General features: G+C 45.4%; 1 protein-coding gene across 7 annotated transcripts in view; it reads left to right on the forward strand.

The window, feature by feature from the left end:
* The window catches only part of PDZD2 (PDZ domain containing 2), a 373404-nt gene that overhangs the window by 271814 nt on the left and 77361 nt on the right, over positions 1-24229 (forward strand). For 5 of the 7 annotated variants that reach the window (XM_059916168.1, XM_059916167.1, XM_059916169.1 and 2 more), the window contains 4 exons: positions 2292-2793; positions 11972-12114; positions 15112-15244; positions 20509-20664. In XM_059916168.1, the coding sequence (XP_059772151.1) occupies positions 2292-2793; positions 11972-12114; positions 15112-15244; positions 20509-20664 (934 nt within the window). Of the gene's footprint in view, positions 1-2291; positions 2794-11971; positions 12115-14486; positions 14535-15111; positions 15245-20508; positions 20665-24229 lie in introns of those variants that run through there. The other 2 variants (XM_059916172.1, XM_059916173.1) reach the window with 2 other exon arrangements.

Genomic DNA, 24229 nt, shown 5'->3' on the forward strand with positions numbered 1-24229 from the left:
GGAAATTTGGTGTAATTGCCATTGTTTTACATGGTTGGGCCAAAGCTATAACAAAAACTTGGGTGTCTAACTGTCAACCTGGTCCTGTTTTTCCTACCCCCTCCTGTTTTTCATAACATCTGAGCATGTGTATTGGATTAATAGTAGTGGTTGTTCCGAGGAAACCCTTACAACCTGGCTAATTACTCTTATGATTTTATATCTTTAAAAGATTTTATCCAGTATGGAAAAAAAATACACAATTCAAAAAGTAAAGTCTAATCTAATTGTAGAAAAATGGTGCGGAGAACCAGGATTCATTTTCAATTTCTAGATTCCAGTCTAGAAATGTCTTCATGCCTCTTCATCTCACTGTAGTTCACAGAACAACCTGAAGTCTGTACAGTATCTTTTATCTACCTGGTTTTTATGTGTAAGTTCATTTCCATGGCTTATAGCCCAGGATCAAAGAAAGTTTTTACTAGCTTTGGTTGATGTTTGAGGACTCTTCTCTCTTGTTCATTTTACTCCAAGGCAAAAATTCAGAATTGTTCTCTTCTTCGGTTAGACAGTCACTGTCATTGCATTGCCCTGACCATTAGGTAGGGGGAATATACGCCCTTGGCTCAGAACTTAGAACATTTCAAACACGACTGGTCACCTCTCCTTATGACCTGGCCCCCTTCCCACATACTGACTGCCCCAGCTCTCAATTCTGGTTTGGTATACTGGGAAAAGTTCTGTTTTCCACATTGCACTGAAGATGAAGGCAACATAGCCCCAGGCCTTCTCTTTGTGGGGCTTGAAGCCGGGAAGCAGGTCTGACTCGTTAAGGATTTGGTGGTTGACATTCTTTGCTTGGGAACCAGTGACGTGTAGTGTGTGGCAAGATCCCAGTGGTGAAGGCATCCCCTGGGTTCATCTGGGGTTTGTGCTTCCTTATCTCGGGGGGCACTGGTGGGAGATCCAGCCCAGCCTGACTTCCTGACTTTGAGCCAAGTGTTTTCTTTGCTGAAACTTTAATGATCTGGTCCTGGATGCCGCTAATTACTCATCTCGTTTGAGGGTCTATTGTTATTCTTTAAGACCTGGAGGAGTCATGGTATGTCAGGCTTCACATGCATTATCTGATTTATATGATTTCCTGCTTCTGAGTGTTTGGCAGTCCTCAGATACATGTGAAAACCCTGGCCCTCATCTTCCTCAGGCTAAACATCCCTCCTTCCTCCCACTATTCCTGGTTGCCACAGTTTCCAGCAGCCGTCTTCGTCCTGGTTGCCCTATGTCTGTGTTTTCCACTTTGTCAGTGTTCCTCCTCATGTGATGCCCAGACTGGAAATGACACTTCACGTGTGCTATGAACCACCAAACTAGAACCATTACCAAGAAATGCACCTGATCCTCATTTCATGCCGCACACACTTGCTGCGCTTCTTTCCTGGCTGCATCTTAATACCAGCCAACCCCTTCTACCCGCCCCCCCCACCCCCCCACCCCCGCCAACTCAGGATCTTTTTTTCCCTTTAACTGCTGTGAGGCAAAGGTTCCTCTTGTGCAGTCGATTTTTTTTTTTCCACTTTGGCTCTTTCCAATCTGTGGCTTGTTTTTTTTTTTTTTGAAGTGTAGTTGATCTACAATGTTGTGTTAATTTCTGTTGTAAATTTCTGCTGTATAGCAAAGTGATTCAGTTATTCATATATATACATTCTTTTTCATATTCTTTTCCATTATGGTTTATCACAGGATATTGAATATAGTTCCCTGTGCTGTACAGTAGGACCCTGTTTTTTCTCAATTCTATATATAATAGTTTGCATCATGCAGCTGATTTTTTGATCCTGCGTGCAGAACTGTACACTTCCCCCAATCTATTTTATCCATTTTCCCCTGGGGACTCGCAGTGCTATCCCATCAGAATGTTATGAATGGGAAGCTGGCATCATTCTGATGCAACAAGTTGTTGAGCGAATGGAGAATAATTTCTTTCTTAATGATATGTTAGGATTGGCTCTGTTAATAGAAAAATCCTTCTCTGACTACCTTCGTAGGGTACTCTCATGAGTCATTTCCAGTTCATGGTGGTTTTTTGGTTTGTTTGGGGGTTATTTTTAGCATCAACAATTAAATAGATTAAAAGAGCGAATGAAGTGCGGAGCCTCTTTAAGAAGCTTAGTGCCTCAATCACTTGGCCAGGATTTTAGTCACATGGGTCCCGTGTGGGCCATCAGATGCGTCAACCCGTGGCATTGTTCTTGGAGGATGTTTGGAGGGTTTTAACCAGCCCCTCTCTGACCCCGCTCTGTCCGTTGCAGTTACCTGGCTGAGCAGTGCTGGAATGGCGGCTTCATCTACCTGATCATGCTGCGCCGCTTCAAGCACCAAGTCCATTCTCCTTATAACGGCAACAGTAGCAACAGCTCTGAACCAGGGGAGACGCCTGCCTTGGAGCTGGGGGACCGAACTGTGAAAAAGGGGAAAAGAGCAAGAAAGTTTGGGGTCATTGCCAGGCCTTCTACCCACAAAGCCACTGAAGAATCCAAGAACAGCACTGGCTGTGAGTTGGGCAGTGACCCTGTGTCTGAACTGGACAACGGCCTGGACCCTGAACTGGGAAACGGTCATGTTTTTGAGCTAGAAAATGGCCCAGATTTGCTCAAGGAGGTGGCTGGATCCCATCTAGAGAGGTCGGAATTAGACAAAGGGACAGAGCCTAGGATTGCAAAGACGGACGCCCCTCTGCCCACAAGCAATGACAGACGCCGCTTCTCAAAATCTGGGAAGACAGACTTCCAATCCAGCGACTGCCTGGCACGGGTAAGGTTTGCTTTGGTGGTAGAACCTGAATTTTCAATGAAATGTTGTTTGCAGTTGCATTTAAGGTTTGGAAAATACATCTAAGATGACCTTGCATTTAGCAACTGAAAGATTTATTAAGGTAAGTGATCATAGGACATGACAATAACAACAAAAAAACCAAGTCATTTTATCACACTTAAATAAAGAGCTAGTCGAGTGATGCTAAGTGGAAAATTCAAGCCTTCTGTGGTATAATTTGAGTCATATGAGGCCCAGATAAAGTACTTGAACTGCATCATTATTTATCACTGCTGTCACCAGTGGAATTGCCACTGCAAGGCCAAGAATTCCTGGTGACCACTGATAGCATAAATATCCAAGCCTTGGTATTACACAGGAAGGATGTCCAACCTGCAGGGAAGCATCTGCTTTTATTTTTAACATTTCAAAACCAGTGACATTTTCATGGGATAGTATTATAATATTGCTGAATTCCAGTGAAGTTTGGAAACTTCACAGAAATCTCTGATACTATGATATCCAGCTGTGATGGTCAGAGCTGCCCTCACCTAAAGGCAAAGCAGATGTTGTCTAGTTCTGAATGGTGATAGACACACTTCTAGCCTCATATCGTCTCCCCTAGTATAACCAACACTCTCTTGTTAAGTTACATTTCTTTAGGGTCAGAGTGCTTGTTCCAAGAATCCTCTTGGCCAGGTATTCCTCTGGGTTCCTAACAAAGCAGTAACTAGCTAGATGGTTCCTGATTGGTTTCTTTTCTGACTCAGGAGATGCCTTCTAAGGATGAAAGAGGAAGTTGGAAAGATGGAAAATGGGCACAGAGAAAGTATCGAGTTCAGCTTTGCAGCCTGGGAAATGGTGCCCTAGGAGTGAATGTAATTTCTAATAAGGCTATTTCATGCATATTTCTGCAACTGTAGCCAATCTGTATAATGGGTTGAGAAGAATCAAAATAACCCCTCTCTTAAGGGACCATGTTCCTTCATTTGAGGAGCTGGGTGATCATCATAAAGCCTTACACAAAGAAGGTATATTTGTAGATAGAATTTACAAACAAATGAGAAGAAAAAAATTAATGTTTCTATTAATGATTTTCTACCTGTTTTATGCCCCTCCCCCCAAAAAGGATTAAAGGCAATAAAAATATTATAATGTGTATAATATTATCAATGAATACTATATCTTGATATGATTTTTTTCTTCTGATGATTGTGAATATGCAGAAAGCTTAAGGTGAAAAAAACAAGTGGGTAGTACTGGTTCATTTTGAGGTTTTAAGGTACCAAAGTTTAGGGTGGAATCTCACACATTCAGTCCAAAGAATAGGTTTTCATCTGGCCTAGGACACAGTGGAAATTATTTGGAATGATTTTAAAAGAAAAAACGCCACACCAAACTTCTAAGAGAATACCATCCTCTACTCATCCTGATTGAAGGCAATAACATAAACTTGAATTTCTGGATTAGACTATCTTAAGACTGCACATACCAGAGTTCCTTTGCCTGGTTTTTGTACTCAAGGTCAAATGTCCAAGAAGATACAAATGAAGGGTGAAAAAACCAAACCATGATCTATTACCTTGGGGATTTTTTTTTTTTTTTTGAAGCCCCATGCCTATAGCAAGGAGAGACTTGCCATCTGGAATTCTTCATAACTGTTCTAAATCTATAGGCTGATTATTGACCCTGGATTGTACTTTTGGTCTTAGAAAGTCAGAATGGGCCACACACCTTCTCAGGCATGAATATTTCAGTACCCTCTTCAACCCCAGAAATAACCTCATTAGATGCATTTACCTGGGATTGATAGGGTTGGCAAGAAATAGATCTTCACAGCTTTCCTCCACACCCTGGTGTCACCCAAACTGGGACCAATAGACCTGACAGAAGTCTGCTTAGGTTCTTGGGATGAATAGATTTATATTTTTACTCCAGGACGAGCCCAAGGTCATGCTAAAATGGAATTTCCAGAAAAACAAAAATTAGCTATTTACCTCTTAAGCCTTGGGGTAAAATTCCATTCCATTTGAATAATGGGAGATTAGACATGTCAGCATTGTTCCGTTTCTGCTTTCTTAATGATTTAATATATCTACAAAGACTTAATAAATTACAGACAAGGCTTATCATCATTCAGACCATTTTTATTTGTCAGGTACTTCTTTTTCATAGACTGTTATTTCTTACAGGAAAATAAATCCTCAGACTTTTTTTCTATATTCTGTTCTGCCTTAACGGACCTATAGGAAACATATTTCCTTTTAACAAATACCTCCTTTTAAAAAATGGCTTGTTCCTGTAAAATATTAACACGTAATGATACACATGCAAACAGATTAATTTTTTAAAAAGTTGGGCCCATCTTCTAAAGCACAAGAATCTCCTAGGACATAGATAAGCAGTTTTAGAAATGAGTTCAAAATTCCTTACTCTCTGTCTAGTAAAGATCATTACTCATCCAAAGTGAAATATACATAATGTGTATTTTTGTAATGCTGCATAGTGAAAATGAATACAACCAAACTTAGGCACGTAACAATGAAAAAAAAAGAATTCTACCGTTTGCCAGTCAGGAGAGTTTATTCACAGCTGGTGTGTGTGTCTACGGGTCCATTTGTGGTCTTACCCTAGTACCCAAAATCCACCTTGTGCAGTACCAGACCTCTTTCCTGTAAGTGGTTCAGCAGAGACCTCAGAAAGGCTTCCCCGGGTCTGAATCTGCAGGAAAGTATGTGAAACTCAGAAGGAGAATTACACTGAGGACTTCTCCTGGGTGGTCCCTGATGTTTGTATCAAGCAGAGGCAGCAGCAGGATGGTCTTCTTCTAGGAAGTCCCCATGGTCTCTGGGTGAACTTATATCCTTCTACATGGTAATGTCTCCTAAATTCATGTCTGCCTTCACCTCTCTCCTGAGCCCTTGAGCTTTCTACCAACCACATACAGGATGTCTCCAATCTTAGATATTTCACATCATGCCTGAAACTCGATGCATTGCTTTCCCACACCACCAAGCCTGCTCCAACATTCCAGGTCTCACCATCCACAAAGCTGCCCAAGCCAGAAACCTGAGATTCAACTAGAGACCACTAGCCCTGGTTTGTGCAGAACTTTCCCTGGTTTTGCACTGACAACCCCATATCCTGGGAAACACCTTCACCCAGGCAAACTGGGACAGTTGGCATCGTGGAGTCAGCAGGAACGCTGCCCTCTCCCTTACACCACCTCCCGTCAGTCACCAATCCTGTCACCTCCTGCCCCCGTTAGGATCTCTGTCTGCTCCACTTCTCTGTGCTCCCTCCGAAAGCTTTAGGTCAGGGCCAGGCTGCTCTTATTTCTCACCTGTGTGGCCACAGTAGTCTCCCACCCGTCTCACTGCTCCCGCTTTCATCCCATCATCCACTGTCCCCAGTGCAACCAGAGGGACTTTTCTAAAGAGCAAATCTTACTGCGCAAGCGTGCACGCACATGTACACACGCATGTGCGCTAAAGCTTAAACCATCTGGTGGTCCACTTTGCCCTTGGGGTAATACCCAAATACCTTGGCTTGACATAGCATGTGAGGCCCTTTCATCACCTGATTCCTGATTAACTCTTTGCCCTCATTTCTCACTGCTTTCTTCCTCCCTGACTTTGGCTGAGTTCGTTTTTTTCAAAAGGCCATGCTCACTCTTGCCTCTGAGCCTTTGCTCTCTCAGTCCCAGCTCAGCGCCTTGCGCCTGAAGGTGCTCTGTAGATATTTATTAATGAAGGCACAGGGGAGCCCCAGGCCTGAGAGATGGGGCACCAAGTTCCAGCCCTGGTTCTTCCATTCCCAGCTCTGTGGCCTTCAGGCTGCCATGTCCTTTCTCTGAGCTTCAGTTTTCTTACCTACACACTGAGCATTTTGGTCTGATGACTAAGGGATTTCAACTCTGACATTATGATGACATGATTCTTCATTTCTTACTGATCATTCTAAGTAAGAAGGGATAAGCAAACAGTCTCAAAATAGGGCTGCAACTGGAGCCAGAGCATTTACTGCAGTGAAATTCTAGTTGGATGATGTGTCTTCTCACATTTGGGGCAAAGATGCTGTTGTAAAATTTTATTTTGGGTTCTAGCAGATGAGGTCATTTAAATGCTGCCGAGGCCGCTCCCTTTAATGTACCACCCCTGTTTTGGTAAATAAATCCCTCTGTGTGCCTTCGTGAAGAGATGCACGTGTGAGCTCACACAGTAATTGGCGGTTTACAGGAAAGGGTAGCACTCTGACAACATTAATACAGACGTCCGTAGCGTCCAATTTTGCGTGGTTTGGCTTTTTCTCAACAAGCTGACAAAGTCTCATTGCCCTTTAAGCCAATGTAAAAGGAAGCAAAGGCCCAAGCCCTCTGTCTAGACAGGATCTGTTTCAGAACTCAATCATCTCTACAACTGGATCTGTGTTCACGCGCTGAACATTGGCAAACAGGCAGGTCTCCCATCTGGGCAAACTTCTTAACGTCAGTCTCAATAACTTTGAAGAACCCTAGGATTAGTGGATAAACATTCTCTATTTGTTAATTCAGTGACATTTATGCAGTATTGTTATGTGCTAGGCACTGTTCTAGCTGCTGGAGAACCCATTTGTAAATGAGAGATAAAGTTCCTGTCCTGCGGCATTTGTCACGTATAAGGGGCCACAAGCAATACGTAAGAAAATAAATCAGAATGTTAGAGGCTGACCATAAGTACGATAAATAAAGTAAAACAGTGACGTGAAAGATGGCCCCGCAGTGACATGGGCAGGGGGCAAATTGATATTGGGTGTCGTCGGCAAAAGACCTCATTGAAGAGGCCATGTTGCAGCTAAAGACTGAGTGTCAGGAAAGGGCAGCCCTGCACAGTCTGGGGTCAGAATGTTTCCGGCGAGGAACTAGCACATGCAGCTGCTGTAAGACAGGAATGATAGAATATTCCAGGAGCAGAGAGACCGCAGCACAGTGAGTGATGGGGAGACGACTAGGAGGTGACGTGGAAGATGTGGATGGGACTAGATTACAAAGGTTCATGTTCGCCATTGCGAAGCGTGTGGACCTTATTCTAAGTCTAGTGGGGAGCTGTCGAAAGGTTTAAGCTGAGTGCATCATTATATATATATATTTTTTAACGTTTACCCTAGATGCGTAATGGATAATAGTGGTTTGTGAGAGGTAAAGCATAAAAAGGGAGACCAGATTGGAGGCCACTGTGATAACCCAAGCTAAAGATGCTGGTGGCTTTGACGAGGGTGGTGTCAGGGAAGAGGAGCAGAGGTAGATGAATGTGTATCTGTTTTGCAAATAGAGCTTTTAGGTCTCTCTCATGGTTTAGGTGTAGGAAATAGAAGGATAAATCAAAGACAATTCATGGGTTTTTGGTTTGCATATCCTCTTAAGCGCGAGTAGATGATGTTGCTATTCCCACTGAGGTGGGAAAGAAGGAGAGTCCTGTTTTGATCCTACTGGTGCGTGTAGCGGATACCTAAGTGGAATTGTAAGGAGGCAGTTGGAAATATACTTGACATTATTGTTTTTAAGTTGGCCTGTTGGTTTTTGGCCGGTGCCAGCTTTAGGCTAATACACTTTAGACACTGATTTTATTTTTAACCGAGCGCTGCTTTCAGCTGTAGGCAGCTAGATTTACTACTGACAATTGTACAATTGAGACCGATAACATCTGCCTCTTCCTGTTTCTGCCTCTCTTTGTGTTCCTCAGAGCTCCTTCATTAGATGATCAAGAAATTCCAGGGTGAGGAAATTTGCATCATTTTCTTTGAATTCTCCCCTTATAGTTTCTTTCTTTTTTTTTTTTTTTAATTATTTATTTATTTATGGCTTTGTTGGGTCTTCGTTTCTGTGCTAGGGCTTTCTCTAGCTGCGGCAAGCGGGGGCCACTCTTCATCGCGGTGCGCAGGCCTCTCACTATCGTGGCCTCTCACTATCGTGGCCTCTCTTGTTGCGGAGCACAGGCTCCAGACGCGCAGGCTCAGTAGTTGTGGCTCACGGGGCTAGTTGCTCCACGGCATGTGGGATCTTCCCAGACCAGGGCTCGAACCCGTGTCCCTTGCATTGGCGGGCAGATTCTCAACCACTGCGCCACCAGGGAAGCCCTCCCCTTATAGTTTCTACTCTCTGTTGTCGGGGGAAAATCATATTATTGGATAAAAGAAAATCTGTTTCTGGACTAGTGTAGTTGGGGGCTGTATTACAGACTGGTCATTTCTGCCCTCTGAAGCCGTTTCTATTAGATATGTGTTTTGTTTTTGTTTTGCTTTTAACTAGTTGTGTGCATCTTGGGCAGGGACAGGGGTGTGGAGTGGGCATGTGGGTGCTCTTGTCTTTAACTCCTCTGTCAGGGTCAACATTTAGGCCATTCTGCTTTCCCCGTGAATGTAGTTTTGCATGTTTCTTGTCACAAGTACTATTTCTAAGCATTTAAAAATTATTGGCACATCCTCTGTGAGCCATAGTTAACATGTTCTGTTTAGCAAAAGAAGGGTAGGACGGGAGAAGATGATGGTGTAACTAGTAATAGGGATGGATAGGTTTTAACTAATTTGGGCTAAAACCAAAGGGGTTTTCTTATTTCTGGGTTCTCATAATGGTCCGTGTGGTTCTTGGGAAAGAGTTCTACAGCTTTTCTGTACTGGGGGAGGGAGGAACACTGTCCCGCATCTTCAAGACCCCAGGAGCCATGGCATATCTTCCAAGGAAAAAAGTCAAGCAACCGTCGGCTCTCATTTGTTACCTGCACCATGAGGCCACAGGGCTGGCCCACGTGCCACTGTGGGATGCCCGGCGCGCCGGGATGACAGCTAACCGGAGCACCCCTGCCTTTGTTCTCTTCGGGGTCCTCCGATAGCCACAGGGTCTCGTGTAGTGGAAGCACTGAAGGTTGCTATCTCGTGGTAGCACTGATTCTCAAGGATGGCTCCTTGGAAGTCATGGAGCTGTGAGAGACTCTGAAGGCCAGGAAGGCTGTTTCTAAATGGGAAAGAGAGAAAGGTGTTCCAGAGGTCAGAGGCAAACAACCAAAACCCAGGGAGTCCAAAGTGAGACGATGGGATGGTGTAGGGATTGCTGACAAGTTCATGAACTACTGTGGGAAAAGCCAGTGACTTCTGCGGTTACATTTGGCCAGACAGGCTTTGTGGGCCTGTGGTCAGTGGATGGAGGAGACAGCTGGCACCACGGCGTGTTGCTGGAGTCATGGAGCCCCCGTGAGCTGCGCTGGGCAAGGAAAAGAGCCCAACAGGTCTCTGTCTGGTAATAATTTCCCTAGATGTTCCTGTTGCTGCACATTAGTGACCGTTCAACATCTGCTTTTTTTACCGTTGCATTTTAGTTGCTGACAGTATGCAGTTCAGATTTTCTAAATGCTTCACATTTTTCCTCTTTTGCAAGAAGCTTGAATGGGCAGGTTGCCTATTTTTAGGGAGATACTGGCTTTGTATTGGACCTTCACAGTTCCGTTGGACCTTCACGATGAATGGAGAAAACACATAGCTTTTCTTTTATAAATTGAGGAATGCATTGTGACCCCTACCTATATACCTGGAGCCAACAAGGACTTTGGGATGAGCCTAAAGTCAGACTCCCAAATAAATCACTTTAGAAGCTTTTGCTTTCATTTCTCTGAGCAGCTAGTTATCAAACATTTTGCAGTGGGTGTATGTTTGTGTCCTTGGCGTGAAATACGGAGTCACATGGAGAATAAACCAGAGCAGAAAAGCTACTAGCAATCAAGAGGACTTAGACACCTTTATTAGTTTTTGAAGAGGATAGATCTTTGGCAGTTCTCTGGAGGTCCAGTGGTTAGGACTCCGCGCTTTCCCTGCCGAGGGCGCAGGGTCAGTCCCTGGTCGGGGAATTTAAGATTCCACAAGCCCTGTGGCGTGGCCTAAATATAAATAAATAAATAAATAAAATAAAAGGGGTAGATTTTTATAGTTGTTGAAGCATTTTTTAATACATTTAAATAGTGTACCGACCAATGCGTGCAGAAGTTGATCACAGATTCATCGGTGAATTTCCTGTTTTGGTTTCTCCTACCCAAGATCTCATTCATATATTTTAAGGAAGTTTGAGATTCAATTCAATGTGATGTTTTTAACATATACGATATGCATGTGTAAGTCATACATGGTTACCTATCAACATTTATTATGTATCTACTAGATGTCAGGAGCACTGCTGCCTGTTTCCATAAACGTCTCCTTTAATCCTAACACCAGACCTGGAAGTATTAATAATTAACCCCACTTTATTTTTTTTTTTAAATAGTTATATGTTTTTTTTGTTTGTTTTCGGGTTTTTCTAATATTTATTTGGTCGCACCAAGTCTCAGCTGCAGCAGCTGGGCTCCTTAGTTGTGGCTCCGGGGCTCCTTAGTTGCAGCTCGTCAGCTCCCCAGCTGCGCCATCCGAGCTCCCAGTTGTGGCATGCATATATGGGATCTAGTTCCCTGACCAGGGATCGAACCTGGGCCCCCTGCACTGGGAGCACGGAGTCCTATCCACTGCGCCACCAGGGAAGTCCCTTTAAAGGCAAGGAAACTGAGGTATTCAGGCCTTACGTGACTTTCGTAAGTACCAAGTGGCAGAGCTTGGCTCAGACTAGTTGAAGTCTCCTCGCACCAAGACCTACCTCTGTCTTCCTTTCATCCTCCTTTATCAATTAGTAGCCATTGTAAATAAAAGGAACCCAGGCACAGCCAGTATTTATACACGTAGTGGTATCGGGGTTCCAGGCAAAAGAGCTTTACTTAACAGGACCCTGGTCAGGAAATTCGCAAATCACTTTTGCTGTGCTGTCCAACGTCATTGCCACTAGCCACAGATGGCTAATTAAATTTAATTAAAATGAAATGAAATTAAAAATTCAGTGTCTCCGTTGCCACCAGCCATACTTCAAGTGTTCGGTAGCCGCCTGTGGCTGGTGGATCCTATTGGATGGTGCAGACAGGGAACACTCCTGTCATCACAGAAGGTTGCTTTGGGCAGCGCTGCCAGCTCGAGACTTTGGTCCAACCCACAGAATTTTCTCATCGGTGGTCCCCTGCGCTATCTGTCGACAAGTGATAAGTACTTGGCTGGACCTCCCCGCTCGCCTCTCCTTTGACAGTGGTGCGTGTCTGTCCAGATACTTCACATTGTGCTCACTTTTTCTTCCAAGGAGGAAGTTGGCCGGATATGGAAGATGGAGCTGCTTAAAGAATCGGATGGGCTGGGAATTCAGGTTAGTGGAGGCCGAGGATCAAAGCGCTCACCTCACGCTATCGTTGTCACCCAAGTGAAGGAAGGAGGTGCCGCTCACAGGTGACTAGATAACTCTCCCCTTTCTCTGCCTCCTTGTCCTCCCCTCCCCTTCCCCCGGGTGCCGGGACTCTTCCGTTCGGTCAGAGCACTGGGGATTACAGTTTACAAGGATGATGCTGGAGCACAGGAGGAGATCGGGCCCGAGCGGTTCTAATTAAACACCGCTCTGAGCACAGGAAATGGTTAATTGCTGGGGCTACTGCAAGCTCTGCCACACCATGAAGGAAAGATTAGATTTCTTTCTAATCCAGTTTGAGTGTCAAGTGAATGTTACTTATCCTGACTTTCGGGATGTTTGTGACACGTGGTTCCTTATCCACGCATTGGAACACCACATCCCTGACATCGTCACTCCCATGAGACTATGGCTGATGACTTGGGAAAGTGATGGGGTTTAAACGTGACCACAGTTCGTGTGCCGTGTCTGGATCCGTCGGGTCTATCCAGATTTGATACTCACTTAGATATGTGTGTCTCTGCCGTGCAGATGTGGAGGGGGAAAAATAAATGTGAATTTTCTCCTTGTGACCTGAAAACAATTCACACTCTAAAGCTTCTTTTTTAACCTGAACGGTCATCGGAAGTAGGAAGAGGGACAGTGCTTAGGCAGAGCATGTCAAAGAAGAAGTCCATGTTGAGTTAGAGGGATGTAGCCGTCCCCAAATGTAAGGTATGCTCTTGCCATGTAGCTAATTGCTTCTGTATACATAGGGCGTCTACTATTTGCAAAGCACAGCGGGACGTGTATATATGTTGGATGTCCATATGTATACAGTAGGTGGATAAAGGTAGAGTTTCACTGATGAGGGAGGTGAATCTAGTCTGGAATTAGTGTTCAGTCCAGGTACCCTGACGCTAAGGGGAGATGGCAAACCAGAGCAGTATTGGCCTGCTCGAGACCGAGGGAGCTCTCAGAAACGTATCTCATGAGCCACAGTTGAAGGAGCTCAAGGTATTTAGTCTGAGGAACAGAATACCAAAGAGAGGACCAGGGCGCAAACTATCAAGGTGTTTCATGCTCATCAGTCCCCTAAGTAGAGAGTACGATCCTGATAACTCAAGTAGAAATAAGATCAACTGCAGGTGTCAGTTATCTGGGTGGCAGTAATCATTGAAAGATTAAGACCTTAGATAGTTTGTATGCAGAAGAGCATCATTACACTGCCCAAATGATGGATGCTTTAAGGAACTCTCATGAGATAGCCATTTTCCCATTAGTCCTAGGTTTCAGGTTCTAGTCTGTCTTTGGAAAGTTGGCAATTAGGAAATTCCTGTGCTCAGAGATGAGCTTATGTAGAACTGTTCTTTTCTATTTTCCATGTGAGCTGTTTCTAGTGGGTCTCACCATTTTCTTACAGCCTTAGCTTAGATGTGTGTGTGTGTGTGTCTGGGTATTTAATTTATATGTGGGGCATTCTAGTTAATAACTGGAGATGAGAAATGTGGGATTAAAGAGGGAAATAAAAGGAACAGGGGCAGGGATGATCTTGATGGTGGTGTGGGTAAGTAAGCCCAGGGACACTGGCCCAAACCACTACGTTCTCCTGTATTCCTGAATCCCTCTCCTCCAGAGTGCCCACCCACATACCTCTTTGACGTTCCAGTTTGCTTGTTCTCTGTGGTTTTCCTCTTCCCTTCTCTTTCCATCCTGAACAACATCCTGGGGTTCTTAGCATTTCTCTGCTTTAGGGATTTTTGAAGAAGAGAAAGCAGAGGCTGTCAGAGTCTCTGGTGCCTCCTGTCTTCTGTTAAAGCCTAGATTCATAGAAAAGATTATGATGCATGCCCTAGAGGACACAGAGAGGGACTGGTGAGGGGGGGAGGATAGAGAACTTGGTCAATTCATTGAAACAAAGCAAGGAGGAGAGAGTGCATAGATTAGAGAGAAACAGAGTGGGGTGAATCTGGGAGTGTTGGAGACAAGCATGGGTCCCACCCAATCCTGGATGCTGATGTAAAGCCTTCAGAGGGGATGGTGGAATCCTGGGCTTTGGGTCTCTCAGCCTCACCAGATTTCCCATCCCATATTTAGCGATGCAGATGAAAAGCCTCTGACTGCTTTGGGGTCATGGGAGACCAGGCCATTGGAGGCTCAGTTGGAACCCACACACTGTTAACCCACCATGATTGACAGGACCTGCCCGGTGCTCTGTAACAGTCTGCCACCCTTGACCCACTGTAGGGCAGGCAGACCCCGTGACGACTGGGCCTCCTGCCAGCCCAGTGGGAAGGAAACTCCAGGTCATTCACTTAATTTAAAGGAAATAAAGAAATAGAACATGTTTGTACGCCTGTGTGGCACACCAGGCCTGATACCTACAACAGCAAGCAGTAACTTAGGCAGTTTCTTTGTTCATTTTTCTGTTCATCCTTCTGCTTATGAAGCTTGGCTGTAGGGACACAAAGAAGAAGGAGGCATTGTGAGACTTTACCCTCGAGGCCCTGTAACTCTCGGGGGCGGGGTTACAGACACACATGGTGTAGTGCCACAGGTGCCACAGAGGAAATCTGGGCAAGGGTGTGTCACCTAGGGAGGGACGTGGGTTAGAGAAGGATTCCTGGTGAGCTTAGGATACCTTTGCTCTTTTGGGGCTCAGCTCACAGACTCAGCTGATGACTCAGTCTCAAGGGCAGGGTGGCAGGTAGGACTGAGAAAAGAACGACTAACTATCCTAAAGCCTTGGGGTCTCGGTTCCTCTATCACGTCTCCACTTGGAAGGAAGGCGTTTCGTTGACATTGACGTGGGATATGGTGGTAACTTGAGATGGTGCTTGTTACTAAACGACCATCTGAAACCGTGCCGCTCCTCAGTCCCCTAACTGGGCAGACGGAAGGATGAAGCAGTCCCATCCCAGCTGTCTCCAGTTGTCCCTTCTCCTCTTTAGCCCATTTTTAACTGTCCCCTCTCACAGCCCTCCCCAGCTCCAGGAAGATGGCCCTTCTCCAGCCCAGAACGTCTTGACGAGGGATTTTCTTTCCCATCTCCGTTTCCTCAGGGATGGCAGACTGTCCTTAGGAGATGAGCTGCTGGTAATCAATGGCCACTTACTAGTCGGGCTCTCCCACGAGGAAGCTGTGGCCATTCTTCGCTCAGCCACCGGAGTGGTTCAGCTGGTGGTGGCCAGCAAGGTAGGTGGTTTTTGTTTGTTTTGTAAAATATTTTAAATGGTGGTGGTGGTGGATTTGGTTTCGAGCCCTCCCCATGTATGACACCCCCCACCCCACATACACACGTACTTGCCTTTACCTTGGGCCATTCAAATAGCCATGATTCTGTGGCACGAGCCCACAAGGGGCCCTGAGCTAAAGGGCATTTAATCATCTTGCCTTCCTTTAAGGGTCTTTATGGGTATATCTAGGAGATGGAAAAGCAATAACAGGACTAAGGAAAAGGGAAGAATGGGAGGGTAGGAGGAGAGACAGGGTGGACAGAGTAGCAACTGGTCCAGGGGGAAACCAAGGAGGAGATGCGGAAGTCAGTGGGACAGCAGGGGTGGGAGGGGGGCGGGAGATGCGCATCTTCCAGGTCCCGCAGGAAGGGGGTTCGGGCCGTCCGTGGGCAGGCTCCGGGCTGCCGGGGCTCCCCGCAGCACAGATTGTTGCTGCTGGAAGAAGCCTCGTGAACCCCGCTTGTCCCCCCACACCCCGCCTTCTTCCTCCTCCTCAGTTTTACAAATGACCCAGCGAGGCAGAGCTTCCGCGGGGGCTCCCGTCTCGAGGAGGCCTTGATGCTGCCGCCGGCAGTGCAGCCGGGACCCTGGTTCTTGACGCCCAGTGGTGTCTGTCTGTCCCCTCCGTCTCGCTGCCACTTCTTCGTCACCCAGCCTCGGGCTGGGGCTTCTTTCACCCCCACCCCTGGAGCGTGTAAAAATAGTGCTGAGGTCCGGGCCCCCATCTGCTTTCTCCCCGGGCTCTCGCCAGCCTTAGAGAACTGGGTAGAGGCGGCAGGATGCCCCAGCTGTGTGGCAGGAGGGGAGGAACTGGGCTGTCTGGGATCTGCTCCACTGTCTGATGAGATGGTGCTGCTGATGCGACCAGGGAGGGGCCCACAGGGCTCGGGGGCTTGTGCAGTGGAGCCACGGGCTTATCCCAGAGCCAGCTGACGGGAGAACGGGTGTGAGGCCCCCCAGTCCTTAACCCTTTGCAGCAATACGCTCTTGACGGGATGGCTGATTTCCCCCGGTTATCCCTGATGCGATTTTTGAACCCAGCATCTACAGGTTTTTATATATTTTCTTTCTTAGATTGCACGGTCTACTGCCTACTGGGGGAGTGTTTAATAAATAGATGAGAAGAGTATTTTGAGCCATCTGAAAAATCGGCTTTCCTCCCTTTATACCGTTTACCCCAAGTCCCTGACCTAGACCCTTAGGTTTCCAACCAGAATATAGAACCTTGGCAAAGACTTGGCAGGAGGAGCTGACACGGAGGCCCTGGAGGCAGGAGTTGAGACACTCTCCATTCACAGGCCCCCTCCCCCGCTCCCAGAGATGCCGTGGGGCATCCCCTCCCTAGGGGTGGGGAAGGGGCAAAGCTAGGGATGTTCCTGGTCAGCCTGGTGAATCCCACGAGGAGGGGAAGGCTGTGAGGAAAGGAGAAACAAATTCCTCATTTGGCCAGATGTGGTGGGAGTTTGGAAAGCATTGCCGGTTCTTACACACGCACACGCACGCACCACACACAGTCCTATGTTTGCACGGCCCACCTCCCCACAGCCTGCAGCTTAAGAACACAGGGGTTCTGCACAGGTGGTATACATGTCCCCCAAACGTTTATTTCTGTGCTGACTTCTTTCTCCTGCTAGTTGGAAAATGAGGAAGGGAAGTCTCTTCAATGTCAGCCATTATCCACAAACATACTACACAAAGAAAATATAAAATAAAAACAAAAAGGGGCCACTCATGGGTAATTAAGGGGCACACATGAGATTTCTGAAAACAGATTTTGAAGCCTGACCAATATTTTCACTGACTTGAAGGAAGAAAGACACTCCCCTGTATTGGGTTCCGCTGGGTGCCAGGCAATTCGTACCTACTATCTCATTTAATTCTTAAATCCCATGAGAGAGCCATTCGTTCATTTTATTCAGAGGATGAAGCTAAAATGTAAGAGGTTAATTAATTTGCCCAGAGGTCACACCAGCAGTGGGTGACAGAAGCAAGTTTCATCCTGGGTTCATTGGACTTCAGAGTTTCATGCTGCCCCTTAGTCGCATAAGATATAAAGGACACCGGAGCCAATGGTATTAGAAAAAGGTAATGTGTTCCTGCCAGAGGCTTGGACATTTAGGGACACTTGCTGGGGTCTTTGTAGGGCTGAGCAGCATCCAGAGCTGAGGAACAGGCGTCCATTCTGCTTTTCAACTCGTTGACTCTTGGCCGGCTGTCCTGAGCTGTGGCCCTAAGGCTGACCCAGTCCTCAGAGTTGCGACTCCTTTCACTCCTTCCCATTTGCTCCATTTACAGCTAGGCAGTACGCTGTTACGGCAGCTGCCTGCTCTTTGCTCCCGAACTTAATCTACACCATCCAAGGTGCTCATCCATGGAGGAGAAAAAAGAAGTCAGTCTTTAGGCATCTCTGGGCATCTGTTCCTCTTCTTCATCCCACAAGACCAAGTCATCCACAAGCTTTGTTTCTGCCTTTATATTTGAAGAGAGGGAGAAAAGAAAAAGGAACTTTTGACTTAACTGAATATAAGCAGTAATAAAAAATCTAAATTCATTATTGCAGATAATCGTCACCTTGTCACAAAACTTTAAGGCATTGTTTTGGAGATATAGCAGTTACTTTCTTCTGGAGAGGGTGTCTCATGTTTCCACACAAATATGTCATTTGTGTATACAGAGGAGCTTAGAAAGTTTTTGTTGAATGAATAAACTCAGAATATCCAAGTTCGTTCTGATATTCCTAGAAGTACGTGCATAGCAATACAGCTTTCTCTCGTGCTCTCTCTCTTTTTTGTTTCACTGTTGGTTTTTATTAACAAGAAATATGTATTCATTATATCTAATGTAGAAAGCCCAGAAAAAATATAGAGAAGAAAAAGAAGATAAAATGTTTGTGACACCGCCAACAGTAACTATCCACTAACTGGCGTGTCCTTCCAGACAGGAACGCATATGTGTGTGCAAATACACGCACGTTTTCTTTTAAATGGAATCAAACACAAGGAGACAGTGCACCTGGAGGCAGTCCCACCAGGATTCAGGTGCCAGCTCAGCCCTTTGAAAGCTGTGTATCTTGAGCAAGTTACTACATCCCTTGAAGTCTGACTTGTACAATGAGAATCAATAACTGCTTCACGGGATGTTCGGAAGATTCAATGAACTATAAAGGGTTCTGAACAATGTAGTTGGTCACAGAGAACGCTTGGAGAAATGTGCTCCTTTATGGTTATCACACAGTATTGTATCCAGTTTATTATTACATCTGTTATTAATACGGTTCTTACATATTATTTTTAACCTGCTTTTTCGGTAAGTAACATACTATAAGAACTCTTTCCACATCAGGAAATAAATTTCTAGAGCAGCATTTTTTATGGCGGCGGAGTATTCCATCCTGTGGCTATTGTGAAATTTACACAGCAGTTGGGACTTTCACTTTTTTTTTTTTTTTTTTTTTAACTTATGGCTGTGTTGGGTCTTTGTTTCTGTGCGAGGGCTTTCTCTGTTTGAGGCAAGCGTGGGCCACTCTTCATCGCGGTGCGCGGGCCTCTCACTATCGCGGCCTCTCTTGTTGCGGAGCACAGGCTCCAGACGCGCAGGCTCAGTAATTGTGGTTCACGGGCCTGGTTGCTCCGCGGCACATGGGATCCTCCCAGACCAGGGCTCGCACCCGTGTCCCCTGCATTGGCAGGCAGATTCTCAACCACTGCGCCACCAGGGAAGCCCCCAAGGGACTTTCACTTTTTTAAAGCTTTCTATTAATAGCTGAGCAGAATTGACATCACAGAAGAGGACTCAACTCATTTTCTCATTAATAACTCTTTTTCCCTTCCTCAGGCAAGGTCTAAAAGTATGGTGTTCACAAATTACTGATCTAAAATGAATGAGCTTCAGGTACCTTGAAGGTGGAAACTGCATCAAACTAGTAACAAATGACATTGTCACCAGATGCCAACTCAGTAGTAGTTTATAACGTCCCTTGTATAAGATGGGTATTTTTTGTTATTCTCTTTTCTGTCAACCCCCAAGGAATATGATGATCAAAACTCTCCACGTGTTTCCTTCCTTGTAGAAATTGCTGGTATGGGGGAAAGAGGAGGGGACACATTGCTCCTTTTTTCTGGCCTCAGATCAGCCCTGCAGCCCCGGTCCCTGGCCTCACGTGCTGTGTCATTTCCCAGGAGAGCTCTCGGCTCCTGTGTGTGCCTCATTTGTCCTTGGGATTGTCACATGGTCTCACTGATCTCGCCTGCATTCCTCAACCCATTCTGACCTTATTTGTGTGTAGGAAGGAAGGGCTGTGTTCATGAAGCCCCCTTTGGAGTCTAATCTTAATGGAGTCTGATTCCATGTGTTTTTGTTGACCTTTAAAAGTTGTTCAAGGGCTGCTTTCGTTGCAGAGACATTATCAGTCTCCACTTTGACATTGTAATTCACTAAACAATCTAATCTCTTTCTAATGACCATGGGCCTGTGAGATGAGCAATGAGGGAGAGGAGGATATGGTGGATGTTTGAGCTCTGAGCTAGGCCTGGGGACACTGCACTGAGTAGACATGGTTTGGGGAACTCTCAGACAAGCAGGGGAGATAGATGAGTAAGTTAGACACACACAGCGAGGCGATAAACAGTAGAGGACATTAGAGGGGAAAGGAGAGGCAAATGCCTCCAGAGGTGATCCAGGAAGGCTTGCAGGAGACGATGCTCAAGCTTTGCCCAGAGAGGCCTTAGTCATGAGAGGAAGGGTGGTCTAGGCAGGGGAGCTGCTGGTGGAAAAGGCAACAGGGCAGGGGGGAGCCCGGCGTGTTTGAAAGTCAGTACAGCTTGAATGGAAGGGAGGGGAGAATGGAGGGGGGTGAGTTTGGAGAGCTGGGCAGAGGCCAAATCTCTGATGTTAGCCTGCCAATGAGGGAGTTTAAACTATATCCTGAAAGTAAGACAGGGGAGGGCATCAAAGGATCTTAAGTTCAGGGAGTTTAGATTGCCCATGGAAACATTCACCTAAGAAACACAGATTCATCAAGAAAAAAAATGGTCTGGGTTTGAATTGGGTCCATACTCCTGACATTTGAGGTAACCTTGCACCCCTGGAAATGTGGAACCTGCACTCCACATAGTCTTTGGATTGGGAGCACGTGACCACCCACGGTTGACTTAGCTAGGTTTTCCTTGACCTTGACCTTGACATCATGGGGTAACTCGTGGGCCTTTCATTGTGTCCCCATAGGAAAGCTCTGCAGAGGACCTCCTCAGGCTAACATCTAAGAGTTTGCCTGATCTGACCAGTTCGGTAGAGGACGTGTCCTCTTGGACTGACAACGAAGACCAGGAGCCGGACGGGGACGAGGACGAAGGAACTGGATCATCTTCCGTCCAGGGAGCAGTAAGTGTGCCTGTGCTTTCCCGGGCTACTCTGCTGGGACGATGTTTTCCCGAGGACATGGGTGCCAGGATCAGAGATAAAAGCTTGAGATAGTATGGTCGAGACCAGGATGGGAGAGGACCAGAGTGCATCTTTTTATTTTTTTGTCAGAATCATCCAGAAAAATCTGTGAGGGTACTACTTTTTATTTAAGAAAAAAAAAAATTGACACTGGAATTGACACTGGAAATACAAGAGCAATTGGGTATTGAGTTCAGTGCGTATATCAATTTCTAAGAAGTCTAATAATATATACAAGGATTTTATTGCTACTTCTTGATATAGTGTTTGAAAACTATCGTTTGTGAATTTAAACTTAGACTGAGAGATGTCTGGTTGAAAGTGGAATGTTAAAATAACACAGAACCCATTCAGGTGAAGTTGTATAGATGTGTCTCCCAGTTTTCATGAAATCAGGACTTTCCCACGGCTCATAGCGCTTCCTTACCCAGCCTGTGATGCCTCACGCCCTTGTGGGCTACTCCCCGGCGTGGTCTGGCACAGAGTCAGGAGGGCTTGTGGTTAACTGTGGTTGCATTGCGGCTCTATGGTCTCCTCTTTGTATCCCAGATCTGGTAGATTTGTCATTTTTAGTGTAAAACCTTGTTAGCCACTGTTCCCCATCCAACCAGCCCTGGGGAGAGTGCTTTCTTTCTGCCATTTGGAACCCTTACTCCTTCCCATCAGCACTGAACCTAGTCAGCATGGGTAAGCATTGGGAAATTAGTCTTGCTTTATAATTAGGCCTTAGAACAGGGTTCCCCAAACTCCGGTACTAGTCCGCGACCTGTTAGGAACTCGGGCCGCACAGCAGGAGGTGAGCGGCGGGCAAGGGAGCGAAGCTTCACCTGCCGCTCCCCATCGCTCGCGTTACCGCCTGAACCAACCCACCCCGACCCCGTCCTAGGAAAAATTGTCTTCCACGAAACCAGTCCCTGGTGCCCAAAGGGTTGGGGACCTCTGCCTTAGAAGACAAAAAAGAAAATCACTTTTCCCATTTACATGATATGCTATTTGAATTTAAGGAAGAAAAAGTTACTTTTCCCCTTTCTTTATGATCACGGGAATTCCAGGGCCACTGAGTATGGTGGTGCAGGTTGTGGACTGCACAAAGGTGCCACATCTAAGGGAGCACCATTTACATCGTAAACATCATAGGCTTTTATGTTTATGCGGACAGTTTTCTGGAAGATGGCAGTAAAGAGTTTTGCTCTAAGAAAATCAGTATGTTAAGACAATTTTCCAGTAAAAGAAGGAAAACATCTTGAAGAAGTGGTACTTTTTGTAATTTTCCCAGAGGTCCTGTACAGGCCCATTGTTGATTTCAAACACTGTTCCAACAGCTTTTCCCTCAAAGGAAAGCTTTCTCAGAAGACTAACCTGTAAAGCAGGTCAATCAGAGCTGAATGGATGGGGTTAAAGTAAACAGTTTAAAGACAACTGCGTGATTATTCCCGCCTCTTTGTATTATGACACCATTCAGTAGCCACTTTTTCCTTACTTTTTCCCTTAATTTTACTTTTAGTAAGGATAGAGACCACACTAATGGTCATGACCTCCACTGTCTCCCTGACTGACCTCTGCCCACTTCTTGGGCCTCACCTCACGCCAAGCTCACTGCCCTTCCTGCAGTCCTTCATGATGACCGTACATTTTTCTGCCATAGGACCTTTGCAAATGCTGTTCTGTCTCTCTGGAATCCTCTTTGCCTGACTGACTCCAATTCATTTTTGTTTTTTGGGTTTTTAAAAAATTTTTATTGCAGTATAGTGGATTTACAGTGTTGTGTTAGTTTCTGCTGTGCAGCAAAATGAATCAGCTATACGTATACATATAACCCCTCTTTTTTTGGATTTCCTTCCCATTTAAGTCACTACAGAGTGTTGAGTAGAGTTCCCTGTGCTACACAGTAGGTTCTCATTAGCCATCTATTTTATACATAGTATCAATAGTGTATATATGTCAATCCCAATCTCCCAATTCATCCCACCCCACCCTTCCCCCTTGGTGTCCATACATTTGATCTCTCTGTGTCTCCAATTCATCTTTTGGATCCTTTAGTGTTACTTCCTCAGAGAAACTTCCAGAATATATCCAATCTATATTAAATCTCTTAGCTCTCATACCAAGACCATATGGCTTTCCCCTGAACTGCTTGTTACATTTAGATTTGTGATTATTTGATTAAAATCTGTTTCTCTCGTCCAACTGTGAACTCCATGAGATGTGGGAATGCGATGACTGGCTTGAGTTCCCAGTGAATCCCTAGAACGTAGCCAGTACATCTGGTGCTGAGTTATAAATAACTAAATAAATTTAGAAACAAACAACGGGACAAGCATTCACTGAAAACTAATGAAAAAATGACAACAAAATCTAACTAGGTTTATCCACCATAAACATTACAGTTACAGCCCTGGCTCGTAGCTGACTGTATCATGGCAGCCTCAGAGGGCTGATGGGGCAATATCCACGTTCCCGCCCCTATAGGAATGACCTACAGAGACGCTCCATGGATAAGCCTGGAACAGGCTGAGTGTCATGTGTCTCTTCTCCCGCTATTGTCCACCCGTCCTTTAAGGCCACGATCTTTCTGAGTCTACCCACCCTTCCTCCCTGTGCCCTCCCCTGCCCTCGCCGTTCTCTGTTGGTGCAGCAGTCACCCTCTGTACAGAAGGGGAATGGAGCGTGTGGCAGTTCAGCCAGCAGACCTCCCAACTCCAGCCTGACTCCGCTATTCCCACCTTTCTAACCAGACGTGGCTCTCCAGCCCGGCTCCAGCCCACAACTTCTCCCCTCACGTGCCCACAGTCTGGAGAGCTTGCCCCTGCTGAACAGATCCCCCTGCTTGGCAACTGTGCCCTGCCCAGCTCAGCCAGTGTTCAATGGAGAGCTAAGTAAGCTCAGGATTTAAAGAGAGGAAATCTCTGCAACATACCTGCACCTCCTCTGAGAAAGCCCGGAGCCAGTAATGTGGCACAGTAGTCTGTAGAGAGCTTATAGTCCGCATATATTTTTTAATCTCATAATTCATAATCTCTTGCAAAAAAAAATCCAAGGAATTATTTGTCTAGGAATTTTCTTACACTAAATACTGCTCTAATAAATGGGCCATTACATTTATTAAATGTGTTACATGTTACATGTTTTTATTTAAATTATAATTTAAACTTACTATAGTTTTATAAATTTATCATGTTTTTTATAAATGTATTATAATTTAAATTATAAGTTAAATGAGTTGTTCTGGTTCCGAAAGTAATGTTTCCACTACATAAATGTGTTTTTTGACCCCAAAAAACCCGCAAAAGACAATACAAATCACCCACAATCCTACTGTTCAAAGAGAGCCGTCTTTAACATTTTGCTATGCCTTTCTACTTGACTTTTTTTTCTTAAGCACATATATATTTTTAATTGACCTTATATTAACATACTTGTGAGACTTGCTATGGTCTTAATGATATGATCCTGAACGTTTCCCCATGTCATTAAAGGGTCTTCTGAAACATGATTTGTAACGGCT

The sequence above is a fragment of the Balaenoptera ricei genome, chromosome 3 (assembly GCF_028023285.1).
Source record: "Balaenoptera ricei isolate mBalRic1 chromosome 3, mBalRic1.hap2, whole genome shotgun sequence".
Classification (NCBI taxonomy): Eukaryota; Metazoa; Chordata; class Mammalia; order Artiodactyla; family Balaenopteridae; genus Balaenoptera; species Balaenoptera ricei.